Source organism: Coturnix japonica, chromosome 14 (assembly GCF_001577835.2).
Source record: "Coturnix japonica isolate 7356 chromosome 14, Coturnix japonica 2.1, whole genome shotgun sequence".
Lineage (NCBI taxonomy): Eukaryota > Metazoa > Chordata > Aves > Galliformes > Phasianidae > Coturnix > Coturnix japonica.
Genome location: NC_029529.1, coordinates 2,256,908 through 2,276,556, shown reverse-complemented (window position 1 = coordinate 2,276,556; position 19,649 = coordinate 2,256,908). Strand labels below are relative to the sequence as shown.

At 45.2% G+C, this 19,649-nt stretch overlaps 1 protein-coding gene across 13 annotated transcripts in view; it reads right to left on the bottom strand.

Annotated features, from left to right (window-relative positions):
* Positions 1-18,520, bottom strand: part of SUN1 (Sad1 and UNC84 domain containing 1) — a 30,629-nt gene extending 12,109 nt beyond the window's left edge. For 4 of the 13 annotated variants that reach the window (XM_015876502.2, XM_015876506.2, XM_015876509.2 and 1 more), the window contains exons 1-6: positions 18,431-18,471; positions 4,327-4,521; positions 3,795-3,985; positions 2,745-2,771; positions 2,461-2,655; positions 775-897 (exon numbers count right to left, since the gene is read on the bottom strand). In XM_015876502.2, the coding sequence (XP_015731988.2) occupies positions 775-897; positions 2,461-2,655; positions 2,745-2,771; positions 3,795-3,985; positions 4,327-4,448 (658 nt within the window). In that variant the 5' untranslated portion in view covers positions 4,449-4,521; positions 18,431-18,471. Of the gene's footprint in view, positions 1-774; positions 898-2,460; positions 2,656-2,744; positions 2,772-3,794; positions 3,986-4,326; positions 4,522-9,896; positions 9,994-13,146; positions 13,276-15,241; positions 15,337-18,430 lie in introns of those variants that run through there. The other 9 variants (XM_015876503.2, XM_032447601.1, XM_032447602.1 and 6 more) reach the window with 5 other exon arrangements.
* Between the last annotated feature and the right edge of the window lie 1,129 nt (positions 18,521-19,649).

The window sequence follows — 19,649 nt, the reverse complement described above, 5'->3', positions numbered from 1 at the left end:
AAGTTCTATTTTCAATAGTAAAGTTAGTTTAAATAAAATCCTAAGTAACAACTCATGATACCCTGAATCCCTAATTCCCATCAGCCTGTCTGTCAAATGAGCCACATCCTTATGCTGTTCCCAACAGAAACGTTCAGTAACTGAGAAGAGAGCGTTTACGAGTTATAAAGCACTAAGGCAGAAAGGACCAGACTGAACTGAACATCAAAAAGAGTTCCAGACAATCACAAAAAAATCAATTCCTTTCTGCTTACAGCACTTGATTTCACTCAGAAAGCACATGATGTAGAAGGAAAAATGAAGAGGAATTGAACTTTTTCAAGGAGAACAAGACGTGCGGAGCAACAACTGCACTTTTAGCTTTGCAAGACAGATATAACGAAGCTCTGAGAATGCATTGGACTGAAGGGTAAAGGAGGTACCCAAATGCTGACAGAAAAAAGTTCAGACTTCACGCTATGACACAACAGTTTTGAAAAGCAACTTCTGCCATTTCCTAGTAAAAAACAGAAAGAAATCAACACATGAATCTTAGCTGTAACACTGATGTTTCTCACATACCTGGATCCTGATAATTTGAAAACAGAAGAAAAATATTTAAAGTGTGGTACAAGTGAGAGAGTTAAAAAATAATAATAAAAAGATAGAAGAGTAGGAGCCAGCCCGGACTATAGATAAACACCACAGTGCCATAGAAGTCCATAAGAAGAAAAACACAACAAAAAACACACACTGGTTTTGTGTGGAAACCAAGAAAGACAACTGAAAAGGTACCTTTAGATTCATAACTCTGCTTCAGCAAAACCATTTGAAAGAGTTGCACTAATAGTGATGCAAGAGATGCTGCAGTATGTTTGACCAATCGCAGAATCTTACTCATGTAGAAATAGGTGCCCCCTATTGAAAAAGAAGTGTGAACACAAATTATTTACCTGCAAAAAGTGCACCTCTACTTGCCCACGAGCTGTTGCTTGCAGAGAAGTGAGAACAAAGCATCGAAAGCTTTAGTTTAGCCAGGAGTATGTAAGTCCAGCAAGCACGAACAAAGAAGACTAGATGCATTTGGTATTACAGGCCAATGTTTTTGCATGAACTATGCAACCTGTCAAAAATGCCAGTGTTGTCTGTCTTCAAGACAAGAGAACCTTTTCTTAGTGAGAATTAAGAACTCCAGTGAATACCAATGAAATCCTTGCTTACATAACTAAGGTTTTCTGATACTGATTTTGCGATGTCAAAGCTCCAAACAATTTTGGTCTGAAAAGGAGATAACTTTTCATCTTCTCCTCCCCTTTACACTGGAAGAAGAAAGTTTCTGCAATGGTCTGTCTCAGACGCTTCCCCTTTAGAGCAGCAGGAACGAAGCCCTCCATGCTGCTGCTTTTGCTGCTGCCACACTCCAGAAGCCTGCCATGATATTGGGCTCCTCCATCCCAGCACCCATTTCACCCAAACATCAGATTCAAGTTCAGAAGAACATGTGAAGGTGAGTTCATTTTTCAGGTTCTCCTTGGTGAATACACCCTCTGGAACACAGAACAGCTTTTATACGGTGTTGCTAAGCAGCTCATTATGTCAAGACAACAGAACTCCTACCTATGCCGTACAATCTCCAAAAAGGAAAAGTCGCTTCAAGTATTTGAAGTTGCACCACGTGGTCCAAAATTCAAAGATTTATAGCTAACTGAAATACACATCATTCAAGAATAACACATCTATGGAGTCCTAAAAGTGGCTGTTTATTTATTTTTAAATACCAGGCCACTGAAGTAGTGATCACTGAGTACTACCAGCCATCAAGAAATTCAATATGCAATCTGCTATGCAAGAGGCAGGCAGATGCAGCCGAGACATGAGGCCAACTCCGTAGAGAATGGAGATCACGTTGGAAAGGCAGAACCTTATTTACAGAAGATTTAGTTCCACATTTCAGGAATGTAGTCATTGCAAGTCTACTTGAAAACAGTTTTGCCCTTTGGAATAGTTCTTGTAGTGGTTGCAGTGGTTGAGGTTCAGCTCCTAAATAAACACTAGTACACTACAAGGTTAAATGAGAAGAGTTCTTTCTCAGAAATTCCCTGGCCAACAGAAGCACTGCTGAAATAATGATTCTGCTCCATCTTGAGAATTCAAATCACATAAGAAATTGGGACCACATTGAAAAAGTTCCTATCTGAAAATCCATGGAGAGACAAATGTAGGTCCAATAACAGTTCAAGAGATGCCTAAATGCCTGTGCTGGATGAACAGCACATTGTGTTCTGTGTCAGTTTAAGCATATAATCTATTATGATACTAGGAGGTTCAACTGACACATAAAAGGTATTTCATAAAAAGAATCACAAGAATTTCATTATTAATAGGTAGGAAAATTACTTAATTAGCACTACACAGAAAATGTACCAACTAAACCACACACTATTCTGCTGCACAGGGAAAGCATAAGAGAACACTACTTACTAGATGCGTGTTTCTGGCTTCTGTCCCTGGAGTAAATTCTGGAAGATGGCACAGAAGAAGCAGAGTATGCTGTAAGAACCTCCTTCCGTTCAGAAAGCATGCTGCAGTCACTGCACGTGTACCCATTTATCATTGTTGTCTGCGTTTCTGCTGTTGCTATATCGCCATTTTTCTGCAAAAGCGTGGCATCACTACCTAGCAAACCAAGAGCAGAACAAGATTATTAACATCACTAATTACCATTAAACAGAACTCATGGAGAAGCAAAAGAAAAGCACAGTTACCTTTAGGGTCTCCATCATCATCAAGACCTTCAAAGAAGAAAGAAAAAAAAAAATTGTTCACAAAGATAAGGAAAAGCCCCATGAGCAATTACAATGTGTGACGTCAACTCATAGCAGGGGTCCTGCTAACTTAAGACTGCAAAGAAAAGTCCCTTAAGATCTAACATTTTTCACACCACATGACATGAGAAGATCCATATATCCATGTACTACTGTAGAAGCCTAACAGCTTATGACAAGTGTCCTGTCACAGAAGCAGCCAAGTATGGATGACAATTATACTTTCTCTTAGCTTCCATTTCAATTCAAAGCAGCTGATTACAAGCTTACACTGTTTTTCTTGCTTAGTAACTACTTCTGAAACAGAATCTTAAAAATATAGTGCTAGCACAGAGGAGTAACCCATGCTTTCTACTAAGATTGAAACAATTCTTCACATTCTCACCCTGGGACAGTCACAAACATACTGGCTAGAACCAAGCAGTCTGAACTGGGTGCTATAGTAAGTTTCTGATCTCTTACACAGCACTTTATGAAGGTGACTCTCACATTTTCTCTTCAGATGAAGAGGTTGACTCCAGAAAAGGATGCTGATACATATTTAGGTAAAACTCCAAATCAATCATACACAAAAACCTCCCAGGAAAACTTGAGGTATCACTAACTTCACACTTTCAGATTAAGGTACTTTAAGTCCAAGCACATTTCTGCCTGAAACAAACAAATATGCTTTTCCTTCGGCTTTTCAAGAGAAATTTCACAAATGTAGATGTTGATAGAATTAACACTTTGAAGCAATAAAGACAGAAAAATAACTTCACTTTGCAACATGAGCTATGTTGACTGGAATAACAAAATCAAGTTCACACAATGGAGTGTGAATTTCCAGCAGGTATCTTAACAAAGCAGACACCTACAGTAAAAGTAGAGGTACATATAGGGGGCGTTATGGGAAAACAGGTGAGTGAGAGAGGGAAATGCAAACACATTCACACACAAACTATAAGCAGTCTTCACAGACCAATATGGCCAATAGCATTCAAGACCTACCCCAGAAATGATCAACTTCTGTCTGCTCTCGAATCGAAGATTCATCCAGCACGGTGGATACCATTGACGTATCACTGGCACGGCTGAGGAAACTGCTTTGGTTAAAGATGGGAGAGCTGGACAGATTTTTCCTTGGCACATCTCTCATGCTGCCAGACTGTTTGTTTATGCTTTTGCGCTGCTTCACCATCCTAGGAAACAAAGCCATGAGAAAACAGAAAGATACAGCAGTAACAGATACAAGTTTCTGTTTCTCTCACTTTAAAAAAAGGGCAATAAAAAGACAAACTTTCTCAACACTGACATAACCAGGCAGTCACAATCAGGTTCCAGAGAAAATTCTTACTTCTATGCATCTACACAGAACTTATTGCAAAGTACTCACTGCAAAGCACATACACTAAGTTATGGTGCTAAACACTGAGGACAAGAAAGGAAACAGCAAGGAATCCATTTTCACATTATCGTGTTCAAACAAGAATCCTCAAGACTCCAACCAAGAGATTATCTTGTGAAGATAGAAAATGCTTACTTAGAAGACTGTTCCCTGAACGTCACATTCCCGGTGTAAGGGCTGTCATGAAGGAGATCATTTCGGGCACTATCTGGTTTATTAAATCCTGCAGCAGCTAACCGTAAACTACGCCGTGACATTCTTGGTGAATCAAACACTGGATCTATTTTGTGTTCGATTTCAAAATCCAAAGCATCTGAAGAATAACTTGAACTAAAATGAAATAAGAACAAGAAAGTTAGAATTCAAGAGAACGTCCCCCCTAGAAACGAGCATGCCCTTCAATTAAAAGCAGTTTATCCAGGGTTATGGAGCAAGTTCCTCAAGATACGCAGTATTACCCAGATAACTTGGGAGCACAAAGAGCAATTCCTATTATAGGTTTAACAACAGAAAGCAAACCACAGAAAGAAACAACTACCATGGAAACCAAGTCTGCAGCTGAGGCAGAACAAGCGTTGTGCAGCCTCAGACACAGCACTTTTAGCACCAATTGAAGAGATGAAACCACTTACAACAAGAAGCTTCTTTCCCATTACTCACTGCAAATAACAAAAATCATGATGCATTCTAAGTCACAAGGTAACACTTTGTCTATTTTTTATTTCATTTTTTGCTTGCTGTTTTATCCCACAAAGGCAAATATACACATAAGTAAGCTTCACTCCATTATCCCAGAAATCAAATCCACACTCGTACACTTGATTCTCTCAGAAGCTTCATAAGAACTCACAAAGAAGACAGAGCATGCAATAGCAGAGCAAGGCAAATACAAACAGATTAAGCAGAAGAATCAATAAGACATGCATTTACTAAAACAGAAGTTTAGCCTAAAGCAGAATACTTGTACTTGCAATGAAAGGAAATATTCAGTTACGTAATGGAGCAGAGCCTGTCGTTACAGGACGCTGTGCAGCAGAAGCCCGGGTCCTACAGCTGCTCAGCGTGGTGAACCAAAGTATCACAACACAACTGCTCTAGGCCAGCATTCATTGGAGTCTGCTTCCTCAGGGATACACAGAGCTGGAACAGCAGTTACTTTAATATCCCTGGGGTTGGGTTCCCTTTTATTTCCCCTCCCCTCTTTTTTGTTTTTGAGAGAGATTAAAAAGAGAAAAAGAAAGAAAACTGACAAGGTATGAAGTGTTACCTAAAGAGGACCCTGCCCCCAGGAGCCCCTGGAACAAGCAATAAAGCAGAGCTCAATAGATTCTACTGTGCAATCTGAATTTGAAATGGATGCTTCCCAGAATACAAACAGCTGCTGCAGAAGCTATTTTTGCAAAACCAATCTTTTTAATGCAAATACTTTTCTTACGGTGTGTGAAAATCCCAGAACATCACAAAGTAATCAGACGATACGTAATGTATTACTTTACCATGCAAATAAATTAACGTGGGAAGTCCAAGCAGCAGCACTTCAAGCAGCGACTTGGCTCTGGTGAGGTTGGTGCTTTTGAAGCGAGTTTCCTGACTTGCACATTGGATACGACAGAGTTGGAGCACACAAATGGAACTTCTTTCACCTAAAAGGCCTAATCCTGACAGCACAGTGCAGGCAAACAGCTGGGTGCTCCAGCATGAAGCACGCATTCAGCACACAGGACTAGTTTGGTTTGTCTGAAATAACTCTACAGCTCAGAGGTGCTCAGATCTGGCAGCAGGCCCATGGCACCACCTGTTCCATCTCACTGATCTGCCCTGCCAGTGCTGCCCATACACAGCACAACCTTGGGCAAGGCAAGAGTCTCAAGCACAGCTTCACATCAACCCGGCATGATTTACTGCACGAGTTGTGCTGATTGATCCTTCTCTGTGTTTGGGGTAAGGGGAAGATGAAATAGACAGGAGCTTCCTTGAGTGAAAGCAGATTTAGTTGATATATGGAAAGGCACAGAGTAACAATTTATACAGTGCTTTCACAAATAACAAACGTAGATTTGCATTTCCACAGAGCTTAAGTGAGAAGACAGGTCAAACGTGGCTCTTCCTGTTGTCCTTTTGAAATTATCAGAGCCTTAATAGTTTACAGTTGGGTCCCTCCCCAACCACTTGCTTCAGAACTCATTTTGCTATTTACACTTGCCACCATGCATTTGTTTATCCTCATCTGCCCCCAGCATTTCTTACAGATACTCAATTCACAAGAACACAGAGTACACAGGGCAAGCTGACAGCTGAAACCAGCTCAATTTGTCTCTGTTTGTGAACACTTGTTGTTATTAGGTATCTCAATGAGCATTGATAACAGCTTGGGTTTCATACACAGCTCAGAGTCGGCCCTACCACCTTAAACAAAAACCTGACAACAGAAAGTCACTGTGCCTTTTCCTCTGAGCTAAAATGACTGTTTATGCAGGAAAATAACTCTCCGTATATTGAAAGACAAGTCTAAAAAGGCAGGACAGGACAGCATTGATATTATTCCTACCAATGTATCTGGCTAGCCAAAAAGCTTTAATAAAGGCAGGATGCAATTAGCCTAAGCTCCCAGGTAACCTGTAACAGTGCAGATGGGCTCCCTGCTCCTGGCAGCCAGCTCCCCATGGCTGCTGGCACAGCTGACCTGACCAGCCTCACACCTATCCCCAGCTCCATAGCTGTGCTCTTGGTACCTCCTTCACACGAGTTCATAAAGAATGCCCTAGACTCCAGTGGGTTAATTCCATGTTATAACTTCGTAAGTGGAATGAAAATGATGCCTGCCATCTCTTTTCTCTGGAGGACGTGAAACATGATTTACTTTATAAGTACCCTTTGATAAGAAGTGGGCAGTAAGGTTTGTGACTACTTAAGATTGTGATAGAAGAATGCTGTGCACGTAGGAGACCTAGAACTAAACAGACATCACGTGCATATAAACTGTGTGTGCCCATTCATATACTCTGAGGAGAGCATCACTTACATTAACTGACAAAGGGCACCACCTTGAGCTGTAGTTATGGCTTTGATCAGCCCCAGAATACATGTGAATGAAATACAAATAGTCTTCTACCAATTCACTTCTACAGAAAGATGCACGTGATGCAATGCAGTGACCCAAAAATTAAGCCAAAATCTCACCATGTTTGGAAAGAGAATAAAGTGCTAAAAGTAGCAGAGAGGTACCAAAAAAGGCAGCCCAGAAGATGGGTGGCTCCATGGAGAGAGTCTGAGGAGTGGGGAGGAAATTACATGTTGACAGCTGGGCGAGATTCACAGGTCAGACCTGTAGCTTGAGGAGGATAAAGGTTATGTATTAATTCAGTGCTTCTCTGATTTGAGCTGGAAGATTAAAAGCACAAAGCAGAACTGCTACAGTTATGAATACAGAGCAACCGCTGTGAGTATTAATAGAAATCCTTTTAATAGGTTACAGCCAACTCTATTAATAGCTCTGTGCTATCTAACGTCAATGAACTTTCCCGCAAAGCTACACACACACAAGCAAGTTTCTATAGAGAAACGCCCAGATTTTGTCAAGATCCAGTTGTCAAAAGCAGAACAAGTGTTATCAGATATAAAGTGAAGCCAATGTGGACCAGGCAGGCAGGGTGAGGAGGAGAGAGCTTCAGCATAGAAACACTTGGGATTATCAGCACTGCTGAACTCACCCTTTCCTCACATTACTCAAACATTAACAGACCCAGCTGTCAAAGGACGAGTCGAGCAGCATGCTGTGATACACAGGGAGCCTGCAGCTCACCCTATGGAGCCCTGAAAGCAGGCACTGGACCAAACAGCTTTCCCCGTTATTTAATAAAAACCCCATAATTTAACATTTTCCAGGAGGAAGTTTTAGAGAGCACTGTCTGATCTTTTCTTTCTGTACAAGGAAAAGTTACACTGATGAAATAATTTTAGTACAACTGCACCTGCCTTCATTAAGCCCATTCTTAAAGGTCAGCTTAGCCAGCCCTAACATTTAACGCAGTGAAATACAATGTCAAAAAGCTTAGGAGGTGCAACTCTTCCCTTCCACAAAAACTTCTCCACAATTGCTCAGTTGTGCAACATAACCATCTTTGTTTATGTACAAAGTCAAACACTCCAGTTACTTTCAATGCAAGAGCTACCATCAAAATGAACTGTACTCCAGATTTCTAACAGGACTCGCTCTGCACTTTCCCCTCCTGGCAGCCAGCCGTGCTCACATGGGATCCCAGCCTGCTTGTGAAGGAAACAAACTCCTGACAGTGGGCGAGAACTGCAATGCAGCTCAGCCTGGTTCCAACCCCATCATAGTTTGAGCACTTCATTGAGCTTTACTTCTATAATATGCTTTGGAAGCCACAAAATAAGGCCCAGAGGTAACAACCTTCACTTCTTAATACTGAGTTTTGTTTTTTCCTCTGCAAGAAAAAAAAAAAGGTTGGCGTGGAGAAGACTGCAGGGTTGAAAATAATTGTATTGTTTCACACAGACATAAAACTGAGGGAAAGAAATTAAATTAGAGGGCAATTTTGCAGCTCTTTTTAAGCAAGAAGTGCTCTGAAACATCAAACCAACCCAAACTGCCCAAACCTCACAGAGAATCAGGGAGAATCCAGCTGTCCTGCACACCTGTATTAAGCAATGCTGTGCCAATGCTTCCTTAAAACCCTGGGGAACAGTTGCAATTGTTTTTAATGGTTAAAACATCGATGCATTCAGTTTTGCTAAAATCACTGCTATCAGTGTTTCAGAAAAGTTTTCAGTTTCAGTTTTCAGATAAGAAAATGATCCTCCCCCAGCCCTCAAAATGACGAGGCTACTCAACTTCAGAGCATACAAAAGAAAGGGTTATTAACGGCTGATCTCATCATGACATGGTTTTGCCAATTCCTGGTTTAATGGCAAGTAGCCAAGCGTTCTCCAAACAAAATACTAAATTAACACACATCAAATACACAGAGATGATATACAGGCACAGAGGAAACAGAACTCGCTCCATCTTAATGAGCAATCTTTGTTTTTAAAGCTGGAATTAGCCAAAGCAGTCACTCAGACCCATTCATGGCTTCCAAATGCATTCAACAGGAAAAACGAGATGGACGTGATCCACAGCCAATCTGCTCTGTTAGCATTCAAAAACTCCAACGGGCATCACAACCATCATCTGTGCTACAGATTGGAGGAGCCAGCAACCAATGCAGTTCTTTTTTAGAGAACTGAAATGATTTAAGTGCAATCTAATGGCAGATTAATTAAAAAAAAAAACACAAGCAAATTCATTAGAACACAGATTTTTCTATTCACACAACAGACAGTTTTGATTTTAAAGCGACTTCTAGACAGATCCCACACCAAGCAGCAATAAGGACGTATTAGCGACATTAAAATGTATCAAACATGGAAGAATTGGGTGACATTCTGAGAGAAAACAAAGCGTAACTAGGTGGAGACTCATCTTTCTGTAGCAACTAATAAACACTGAGTCATTACCTTAGTCACTGTCCCAGCAGTTCAGCACACACTCTCCTGCACTGAGGACACGAGCCATTTCAGAACAGACCCATTAAAGCATGTTTCTGTACGGAGGCCATTTACTTACCATGGGAGCTATTCCAGAGTTAACAACATTTAGAGAACATACAGTTTCTCTACAAGAAGAAAAAAAGAGTTCTCACCTGAGTGCATATGTATAGCCAGTGTTCTCTGGCACACATTGGGGAGGAGTGTACGTGTGTAGGCGTGAAAAGTCCATGGTGACAGTTTCAAATCATACTGTAAAAGGTGAAAATAAAGCAATGCAATGACTTACAACCGTATAGAGCCAGTGGAGGAGCCCTTGCATTGTTCAGCCTGTGTTTCCAAGTATTGAAATTATTCAAGTGACTGATACCAAAAATACGGAGCTCTCAGTGCCTCAGCACACAGAGCTGCACAGCCCTTATCAGCCCGGCATGAAGTTCAGCACACTTCCGACTGCAGGCCTGGTGGTTTGCTGTGGGGTTTTTTTAATGATAGTCTATTTCAAGTCATTTCCGAGTTCTCTGGAACCGTGCTGCAATATGAGCCAAGGCTTTATCACAGCTAAACTGCACCACTTCCATTTGGGCTCACGATACTGCCGGGCCCAGCGGCTCAGCAGCCAGATGTCGGCCCCTCCTTGCCGTGCTTTTAGGTCTCTTCACAGAGCTCTGCTTCAAAAGGCCACTGAGCACAGCACAGCTGCGTTACGCACCAACAAAGCTCCAGCCGTGAAACTTGAGGAAGTTTTTACATATATTCAAATCCTTTTACCCTCTGAATGCCACTCGCCAGCAGTGAGGAGGCTTCACGTGTTTCGCATTGACTTGTTCTATTTGTTAACAGTTCACTGACTGCAGTAATAGAAGCGCTGGATACACACCCTGACAGAAGAGCCAACTGCAAAATGACTCACGTTGCTAAAACTGTCCTCAGTGCCAACAGGGAAAGAAATAAACAGTGCCCCCAAACACAACACAAACCCTCTATGGAGCCTTCAAAAGGAAGGAAGAAACTGGTGGTGCTGTATCAAGAAACTTGTGTGATTATTGGTAGTACTACGTAAACTGACCTTTAATTTCAATATATCTGCAAAACAAAAACCCTTGAGACTTTTTCTACCCAATGAGCCATAAGAAAAACGTTGCTTTTCTATTAGTTCTTTGATAGCAGGTTACTCGATGGGGATCTGGCTGTTCTGGATGGGCACAGTGGAATCCTGGCTATTTCTAGCTCATCTCTGGCTCCCATTTCAACAACAGGAAAGGAAACTCCACACAACTGCGCAGACATGCCTAACGAAAATATAAATGTCCCTGGCTACATTTTAATTCTTGTACACAAAATATCAACGAGCACCTCATTTTAGGGATGCTGCCCGTGATTCTGAAATAGGAGTTTCTATTTGTACAGTAACCCATGTGTAATAAATAGAGATAACAAGCACAGCGAGCCCCAGGCACAGCTAATGGCAGTTCAAAAGGGAGCCTTGCACTTAACACTGCCACCCTTTGCAGCCTCCAAACCCGCTGTCAGTGCAGTAGTTTCCTTTGCTGCTGACAGCTGAGCTTCCTGCTTGTTGTTAAATCACAACTTACAGACCCAAACGCTGCAGCTTCCTGAGCGCAGGCACCTCCCATGATCCGTGGGGTAATGAGGAGTAAGGTCTCTCCCTTCTGCTCTTTACACGCTTGTTTCAGAGATCACAAAGATGACATTTCCCTTAGATGATCTTTCCCTAAATTTGTTTCACTCGTCCCAGAGCCATCGTGCTTTCACTGGTTCATGTAACAAACGTGCTGCTTATTTAGTGGAAGCTTAAACCAATAGAGAAGGCGTACAAGCAAGGCAGTCTGTGTTGGAACAAGCACAGAATAGTGCTACAACACACTACTGCTGCCGTGCTGTAACAACAAACAGCACTTCTTTGAGAGCAGAGGAAATGGAGACCTAAGAGCAACAAATTCTCCCAATAGTGAAAGTGGAAATGCAGCGAGTTTAAGATGAGGGACACTGATAACTGACTGAGTTTGTCTGGGACAACAAAACTGATTTCTTATAAATATCTAAACTAGGAGAACGGTTGATCAGCCTGAATTGGGACAGCACCCCTGTTAGTTTGTCCTGCCATCCTTCACCAACAAACCCAGCTCTTAACCGGCAGCTCAGCACCTGCTGTCACTTTTGACATCCAGCAGCATTTCCCCACATACACTCCCTACTTCCACAGCTCCCAGCTCCTCCTGCTGCTCACCTGGATGGGGCAGCAGCAGACTGTGAGAAGTAACACACTTGCTCAGGCTTCTGCTCTTTTCTCCCATCCCAAAAGCTCTCTCACTACTTGAAATTGTTGTATGAAGCGTTGTATACGTTACAGCAGAGCTACGGAGCAGAGCAGGTGTGGGTGGGAAGCGGTAAATCCCTCTAATTCATCCGCTTGTGCATGACTGCACTCCTTTGTTCACCCAGCCCATTCATTCCTCTTGTTTACAAAACTTTCATATACAACTGAATAAGTGGGAATTTTAAAGCCATGAAGCTTAGCAGGGGACCTGGCAGGTAGATAGAGCACAGCTTCAACATCTGGGGGCTCATGAGACTTACAACTTAAGTTCCCATGGATCAGTTCGGACCCAGATTCACATAGCTTTGTTGTTAGTTTCATTGGGCCCAAACTAAGTATACCTTTTTTCCTTCAGAAAGCCCATAAAACATCTAATTGCCTAAAAACGTACCAATAAAAACGTTTAAGACAAGTTAAAGGCAACTGAAGAGAAGCATAAACTTCATCTAAAACACAGGCACAGATCAGACAGCTGTGTCGTATCACTGCCATCACTCTTCAGCTTTTAAACTGGCCTCAAAACTTCTACTGAGGAGGCAGCTGGATTGGTGCTGCTTTGTGGGGAAGCAGATGACAACCATCATCTCAAGCATCAGCTCCCTCCTGCAACTCAATCAGATTCTGAGTCGGGCAGAACACAAAGAAGCCCAGGGACTCCTATAATCAGTGCTGCAGAATCTACCTTTTAACAAAGCCTGTTCCCTGGAGAATGTGGAATACCGAGTGTCTGAGTGACACAAGGCCACACCAACTGCTTCAAACTCCTCTTTACCTGATTTGATCATCGCTTTCAGGACTAGACAGCCTTAAAAAGCCCCAGAAATATTGCAGCAAGCTTCCTTGGTTGTATTGCAGACAGTGAGATGCTCTGAGAGCGGCCTTGAAGCAGAGAAGGGTCAGAAGAGCAGAGGCAGCACCAAATGCACAATGTATATGCACTACAAGCACATAGCAAGGACAAGGGGAATCCCCATCGTCATCAGCTCTATCTCAGCGCTTTCTGAAGAGCACCTTAGTGACAAAGGAAGAGGTAAAACACCATCTCACAAAGAGAAACTACTCACCAGGAAGGTGTTAATGAGCAAGAAATCGGGTTCTGATTTTCTAAGTCCCAGAAAAGCTGTTGTAATTGCTGGAGCACATTGCAGCTGGTGACTGCTGGGCCACAGCAGAGGGCACGAGGGAAGCAAGGCAGCACGTGAGCAATGCTTTGGCAATAGCTTTTAGGGGGCGGGACAAATACTAACAGTAAAATAAATCAACTGCCTGCAGCTTTTGCAGTGGCAACACATTGAAAGCTTTAGGAAGATGTTGATAGTAATACCTGATGTAGAGCCCGCTTAAATGAGCTTATTTGCTTAAGATTTCATACACTATGGCCTTACAAAGTGAAAGCAACTTTTGGACGTGTTATTAACAGCAATGGAAGCAGAGCATGTAACATACGGTTCCTGAGAGCAACCTGTTTTTATTTGTCATTTCCAATTTTGTACTATTTGGAATAACCAAGATTTCTCTTTTTGGTATTAAAAGCAAATTCCTCAGTCAACAGCAGCTTCACGGAGTGTTCCCACACCTCCGGATCACTCCAAGTTCCACCAGGCTGAAGGGCAAAGAGCTCCGTGTTACAGCACGACTCGATTAAAACACCCGGCGTCATTTTAACAACAAAAACACAACGACGCGGCCGAGCAAATTGACGTTTCCAAGCGGAAGTTCCGGGCAGCGCCATGGCCGCGCGGCTCACACGGCGGGCAGCAGCTCCGCATCGCAGCACGGGGCTGAGAGCAGCGGGTGGGTGTAAAGCACGGCTTGGCTGCACGGCTCCGGAGCTCGCACACACACACACACACACGAGCAGCCGCTCGGCACAGCGCTGTGCACGGCCAGCCCGCCGTGTGCCCGCTCCGCGCAACGCAAAATGGCCGCCGGCCCACAGCGCCGCAGGGCCGCCCCGCACGGCTCGGAGCACCGCGGGCTGTTGTCAGCTCCCTTAGCTTCGCTCATAAAGCGACTTCAACCGTGTAGCAGAAATAAGGAATCCAACAGGCTGGTTGTGCCGCGGTACCACCCCCGAGCCCGCAGCTGGGTCCGTGCTACACGTGGAGCTGGGAGGAGTGACAGATGGCCAAGGGCACCCAGCACCTGCACAGCGCCCTGCAGGGCTCATCCACACACAGCGACACAGCCCTGGAGGTGCGGGATGCAATGAGGTGTTAATTCGTCTGCTCAGCACAGCGCTGACCTCTAACAGTGCGCTGCAAAGCATTAAGGCAAGTTTTTTTTAAAAAATAAAATTAGCAAAAATAAAGACGTAAGGTTTGTTTGTTTGGTTTTGCAAACAGTGAGATAGAGGGACTGCAAGCACCAAACCAGCACCGGCCCTGCTGTTTGCTGGTCGAGATTCTCTTTTTCCCATAACAAGTGACACAGTGCTGTTTTTCAATACACAGCAGACACGCACCGAGGCCAACCGAGCACTGCTTCCCCTCCATCACACACAAAACTTGACGAGCTCGCTCCAAAACAAGCACTGCCTCCGAACAGCTCGTTGCCTCACCGCTACCTGAGCACCGCACCGACAGCAAAGCCGCTGCGGGAGCGCAGTGCTGTGTTAGTGCGAGCAGACAGCGCTCCGTGCAGGGCTGATGCCTTTATGCAGGAGCCCGAGGGGCAGAGAAGCCGCATTCTGTGCCCACCAGCTGCACGCGAACCCGGCGCTGAGCAACTCTTGACACGCGGCGCGTGAAGCGCTTCTGACACGGAGCAGCTCCGGGATCCAGCCGGGCGGTCACGGCACGGCGCTCCCCGCCGGCCCGGCCTCAGCAGCGCGGATTCAAACAGCGCCGAGCGCCAAAGCGCCCAACGTCTGTCCGCGCCTCACAGCCGCCCGCCTCACGCCTCCCAGCAGCGCAGCCCGCGGGGCCGCCCCACAGCGGACAAACACGGAGCGGGGCCGGCCGGCACCACAGGCAGCACAACGGGAAACGGAGAGAGAAAGGGGAGCCGCCCACCCGCCGCCGCGACAGGCCCCGTCCCGCGGGCAGAGCAGGGCAGGGCACGGCGGGGCAGCTCCGCATCGCGGCTGAAGGGCTGCGGGAACCGCCGGGAGCCCGCGGGCACGCGAAGCGGGGCGCTGCCGCCCGGGGTGTTCGTTACCTGGCGCCCGTGGAGCGGAGGAAAGGCCGAGCCGTGGCGGTGGCGGCACTGATTGCTCTGGCTTCGCCCCGCCCGCCTTACCGCCCCCGCCGGCATCCCCGGCCGCGTCAGCACCGCCCCCCGTGGCGGCCCCCCCCCCCGCCGCCCCGCCCCGCCCCCCGCCGCCCACCTCAGCCTGTCGGCCCCGCTGCTCGCTGTGAGCCGGGCACCTGCTCTAACACAGACCGCACAACACAAGGCACGGCTCGGAACCAGCCCGATGTTGCCGTGTTTGGACAATGCACGCAAATAAGTTCAGCTCGCGATCTGTCCCAGTCGCTTATTCCTGAAGCTCCCCACACGGGGCGGGCCGGGAGCTGCTGCCGGGCCAACAGCCGCACGGTGCTGGGGAGGAGCGGCCCGGCCTGCCAGCAAAGAACGGCTCAGAACTACGTGCTGTTAAATAAAGCTCTGTGTCCTTGTTTGCGTACAAAGCGGGCATGAAGCTGACCCTCGAGAAACAGAGAATGAATGAACGTCAGGACATCCAATAAGATGCCAGCCGATGGCAGGTTATTGTTGATCTTAAAAGAGCCGTACTGCAACGATGTGAGAACTTGAGGCTGCTGTACCAAAGTACCTGGAAGCCGAGACGTGGCTTGTCAGACATGCAGCCAGGCACCAACCTCAGCAGGTGGGTCAGCACTGTACAGCACGGTGAACTATCTCGCTCTTCTATCCCTTCTCTTTCTTATTTTTGTGTCTTTGCAGTTGAAATGCATAAGGCAGTCGGGACAAAAATCATTTCTTAGAGCTGCAATCTCTCTGAACCCATTGGTGGTACCACGCCAGGCCCTCCCCACATCTCTCTGCTCCCATCCCATCCCAATGGCGTGCAGCCAGGGCCGGCCCTGCTGTGCTCCGGCAGGACGAGGCACGCAGCGCTGCCTGGGCACTAATCCAGCTCCATGGGCTGCTCCCACTGCTCAGGCAGCTCTTTCTCCCTCTGGACAATGCTGAGGGGTTGGAGGAGGATGGCCCAGACTCACCCTTCTCTCTGCTCCCTGGTTTTGAGAGTCTTTGGCTCTTTACTAGAGAGAGCCAACAGAGAGCATTTAGCTTCTAGAACTTAAGTGAAACTTGATCCAATATTCTAATTTAGTTAAAAGAAGCTGGTATGTATTGAGAGCTAATTATTGCCATATTGCAGAAGAAAGACTGCTGTGCAGAAAATAAACATTAGCTCCTCTTTTCAGTCCCGACACCGAGCTCTGGACATCAAATGGGATCGATTTGATTGGCTGAAGTCTGGAGGAAAAGATTCAAGATGAATCCAAATAGATCATAGTAAACACGTTTCAGTTTTGATGCTCCAGAAATTTAGGGGGAAGAAGAAAGCCTTGCTGCTTGGCACCAGGTATAGGGAAACCATAACACATGGCCAAGCTCTGCATCTCTCAGCCCCCTCTCTCCTCACATTGCTGCTTCCTACCCATCCTATTCCTCCGTGATTCCCTCTCTTGTTTGCAGTGCATTCCCACACTCACTTAGCAGGCCTGTTCTGCTCTGTTCTTGCCCCTGCTATCATCCACAAAGCTACAGGTACCCACAGCAATTAAAGCTATGGGCTGGTTGTGACGGAGACTGGTGCAGCAAGGAGTTTCTGGGCGGTAATTCTGGGCACAGCATCCTGCTGTGCAGGTTGGCAATGCCGAGAGCACAGGGAGCTCAACAGCACTGATCAGACACTGATCACTCACTGGTCAATGCTGGCTGCACTGCAGGGCATTGCAGCAGTGTGTGGCAGGATGTGCTGGGCTCAGGGACTCTAGAAGCAATTATTAGTGTGAGCAAGTGTGAGGATGCTTTTGTCCAAGAACAGGAAAAAGTATCACAAAGTCTGATTTCTTGGTAATTAAAGTCTCCCATCAGCTTCACTGCACTTTATGGTTAAACTGATGAGGGTTTCACATCATCTCTGGTGTCAGCTCAAGGAAAGGGATGCTCCATGCAGAGCACTTAGGTGATCACTTAAGGGGGGGCTGCAAAGCACTTCAATTCAATTTTGCCAGCAGATCCTGCCGTGGTCCTGACTTACAGGGGATTTCAGACATTAACAAGAAAAGCTGATTACATACAAGACAGACTGACAGAGCAGCCGTTCTCCTCTCATCTGTTGCTTCAACTCAGTTACTGAGTCCTTGAGCTTCCTGGGGGACTGATCTCACTAAGTGGACACAAGCCTGTTAACTGTCATTTTTGTTGAGCTTCAGCTGCCTAATAATAAAGACTTTTTGCTTTATATTTTCCCCTCTCTTTAAAACATGGATAGAGTTTTGCTTGAAGGACTGAGGCAAGGAGCAGTCTGTTATGCATCCAGCAGGACCAGCTCTGACCCTGTCTTCTATGGGAAAGCCATAGAATCCATGTGGGAAAGTGCTCACTTCCACCAATGGAATAGAAACTGCTTTTCTCAGGTTAGCTGTGGATTTCCACAGGCCAGGATGTTACTTTGTGCCTGAAGCACCGTGTTTACTTTGCCTGCACAAAGGACTTCTCCTAAGCCAGGTAAAGCCCATGCAATGAGCCATCACAACTCTAACCTGCATGCTCCACTGTGCGAGTCCCAGCTCACTCTAACAGCATAGTACTGGTGGTGAGAGCCACAGTTAGGAGATGCAGACTTTGCTGTTTGTTAGTAGTGGTCATCACACAACGTTCCGTGTCATGTTTGTCTGCTCTGTTAAAGTTACAGCTACACTTCAACTGTTTTGTCATCATTAATTTCCACAGAGCTTCCGTCCTAACTAAATTTGGCTCTTTAATTGCCAAACATGGAAGCACAACCCAGCTCTAAGCAGGTTTTTGGCTCTGGGCAGTGCAGTGAGCAGAGCAGTGCATTACTGCGTGGTGTGATTAGCCAACACGGTGCAGCTCCGCACCCCTGCAGGCACACTGCTGCCATCTGCATAAAGCACTTCTGAGGACATTTGCAGCTTACCAACAAAGACCCACATGGACGAGAGGTGGATGGATCTGAACACCCTTAACACCCAGCCTCCCCCAGAACTGCTCTCTTAAGTTGTAGTTTCTCCCAAAGTAGAGGTGCACTACTTTACAGCGCTCTCAATGTCTAATCAGTGGATTCATTTAAGGTAGGCAACAAACATTTGGAAGCCTGTACTGAGTTAGACAAACGCATACACTTACCAAAACTCTTTGGTTTTGCTGAGAATCCAGGTCCCAGGATCCTCCACAACAGGTCTTGTAGCTTGCAAAGACAACAGCCAGCAGCACATATGTTCGTCACAGGAAGGGCGGGGCTAAGTCTGTTTATCTAAAGAGTCTGAAAGTTTGAGATAACCATTCTGCTCCAGAAAAATTGACCTCGCTTAAAACTTATGTAATGAATATGATCGCAATAGGGCTATAAAATGAACCCAAATCAAATCTAACACACGGTAATAGATGAACCAGCAAGACTGAAAACAAATCTATATTTCAGTTGTGTGCCAACTGACACAGCAAAGGGCTGAATCAGAAAGACTGGAACCAAAACAACTTAAAAATCCAGGTTCCAAAATCATCCATCAGAGAATTCATCGTTGTTCTTCATAAAGGGAGCTGAGGAATTTTGGTTATGAGATGAAGTCTGGAAAACTACAACCAAGGTTGGCATATTGTCAAAGTTCTATGCCCAGAATACTGTCTAATAAAGGGACGCAGTGGAGGATATTTATCATACATGCATGAACTAAGATCAGCTTTTGTTTAACAAGTCTTTAGAAAGGCTATTGGAATTTTTTTTTGTTCACACAGCTCTGCTGGCTCTAAAGAAAAAAGCTGCTCTGTTGGATGATGCGGAGATTTTTGTTTGGGACGCATCCCACAATGGACTGCTCTGAAAGATAACAGAACACGTGCAGACAAAAAACACTTCCCTGCCAACTGAATATATTGAGCTTGGGGAATACTTCGGCCCCGAACACTTGTAGTTAGCTTCAGGTTGCCTGTATTTCACTGCACGTAAGACACTCCTTTCTCTCTTCCCTAATCTCATGCTTGAAAGCAGGTTTGTGAAGAAGATCACAAGAGTGATCTACACCGCACATCACTTGTACTGCAGCTGTCCTGTGGCTGCAGACAATGCTGAAGTAGAAGAATCTCACCTTCATCAATGCAGAAACCTAAAACCAATGTTCCAGTAGCAATGTCGTTGAGCAGGATGTCTTTGGTGGACTTCCAAGGGAAACTTATAACAAGAACTGGTTTCTTGTTGCTAAAGCCAGACCTTAGGTTGTGCTGTGAGAGCCTGCTGCTTTGCAGTGCTTTGAAACCCTTTTTTTTTTTTTTGATAAATGAATACTGAAAAACTCCTCGTGTTCTGCTGGGATGGTCATGTAGTCTCCTGCATTTTCAATTACTGATT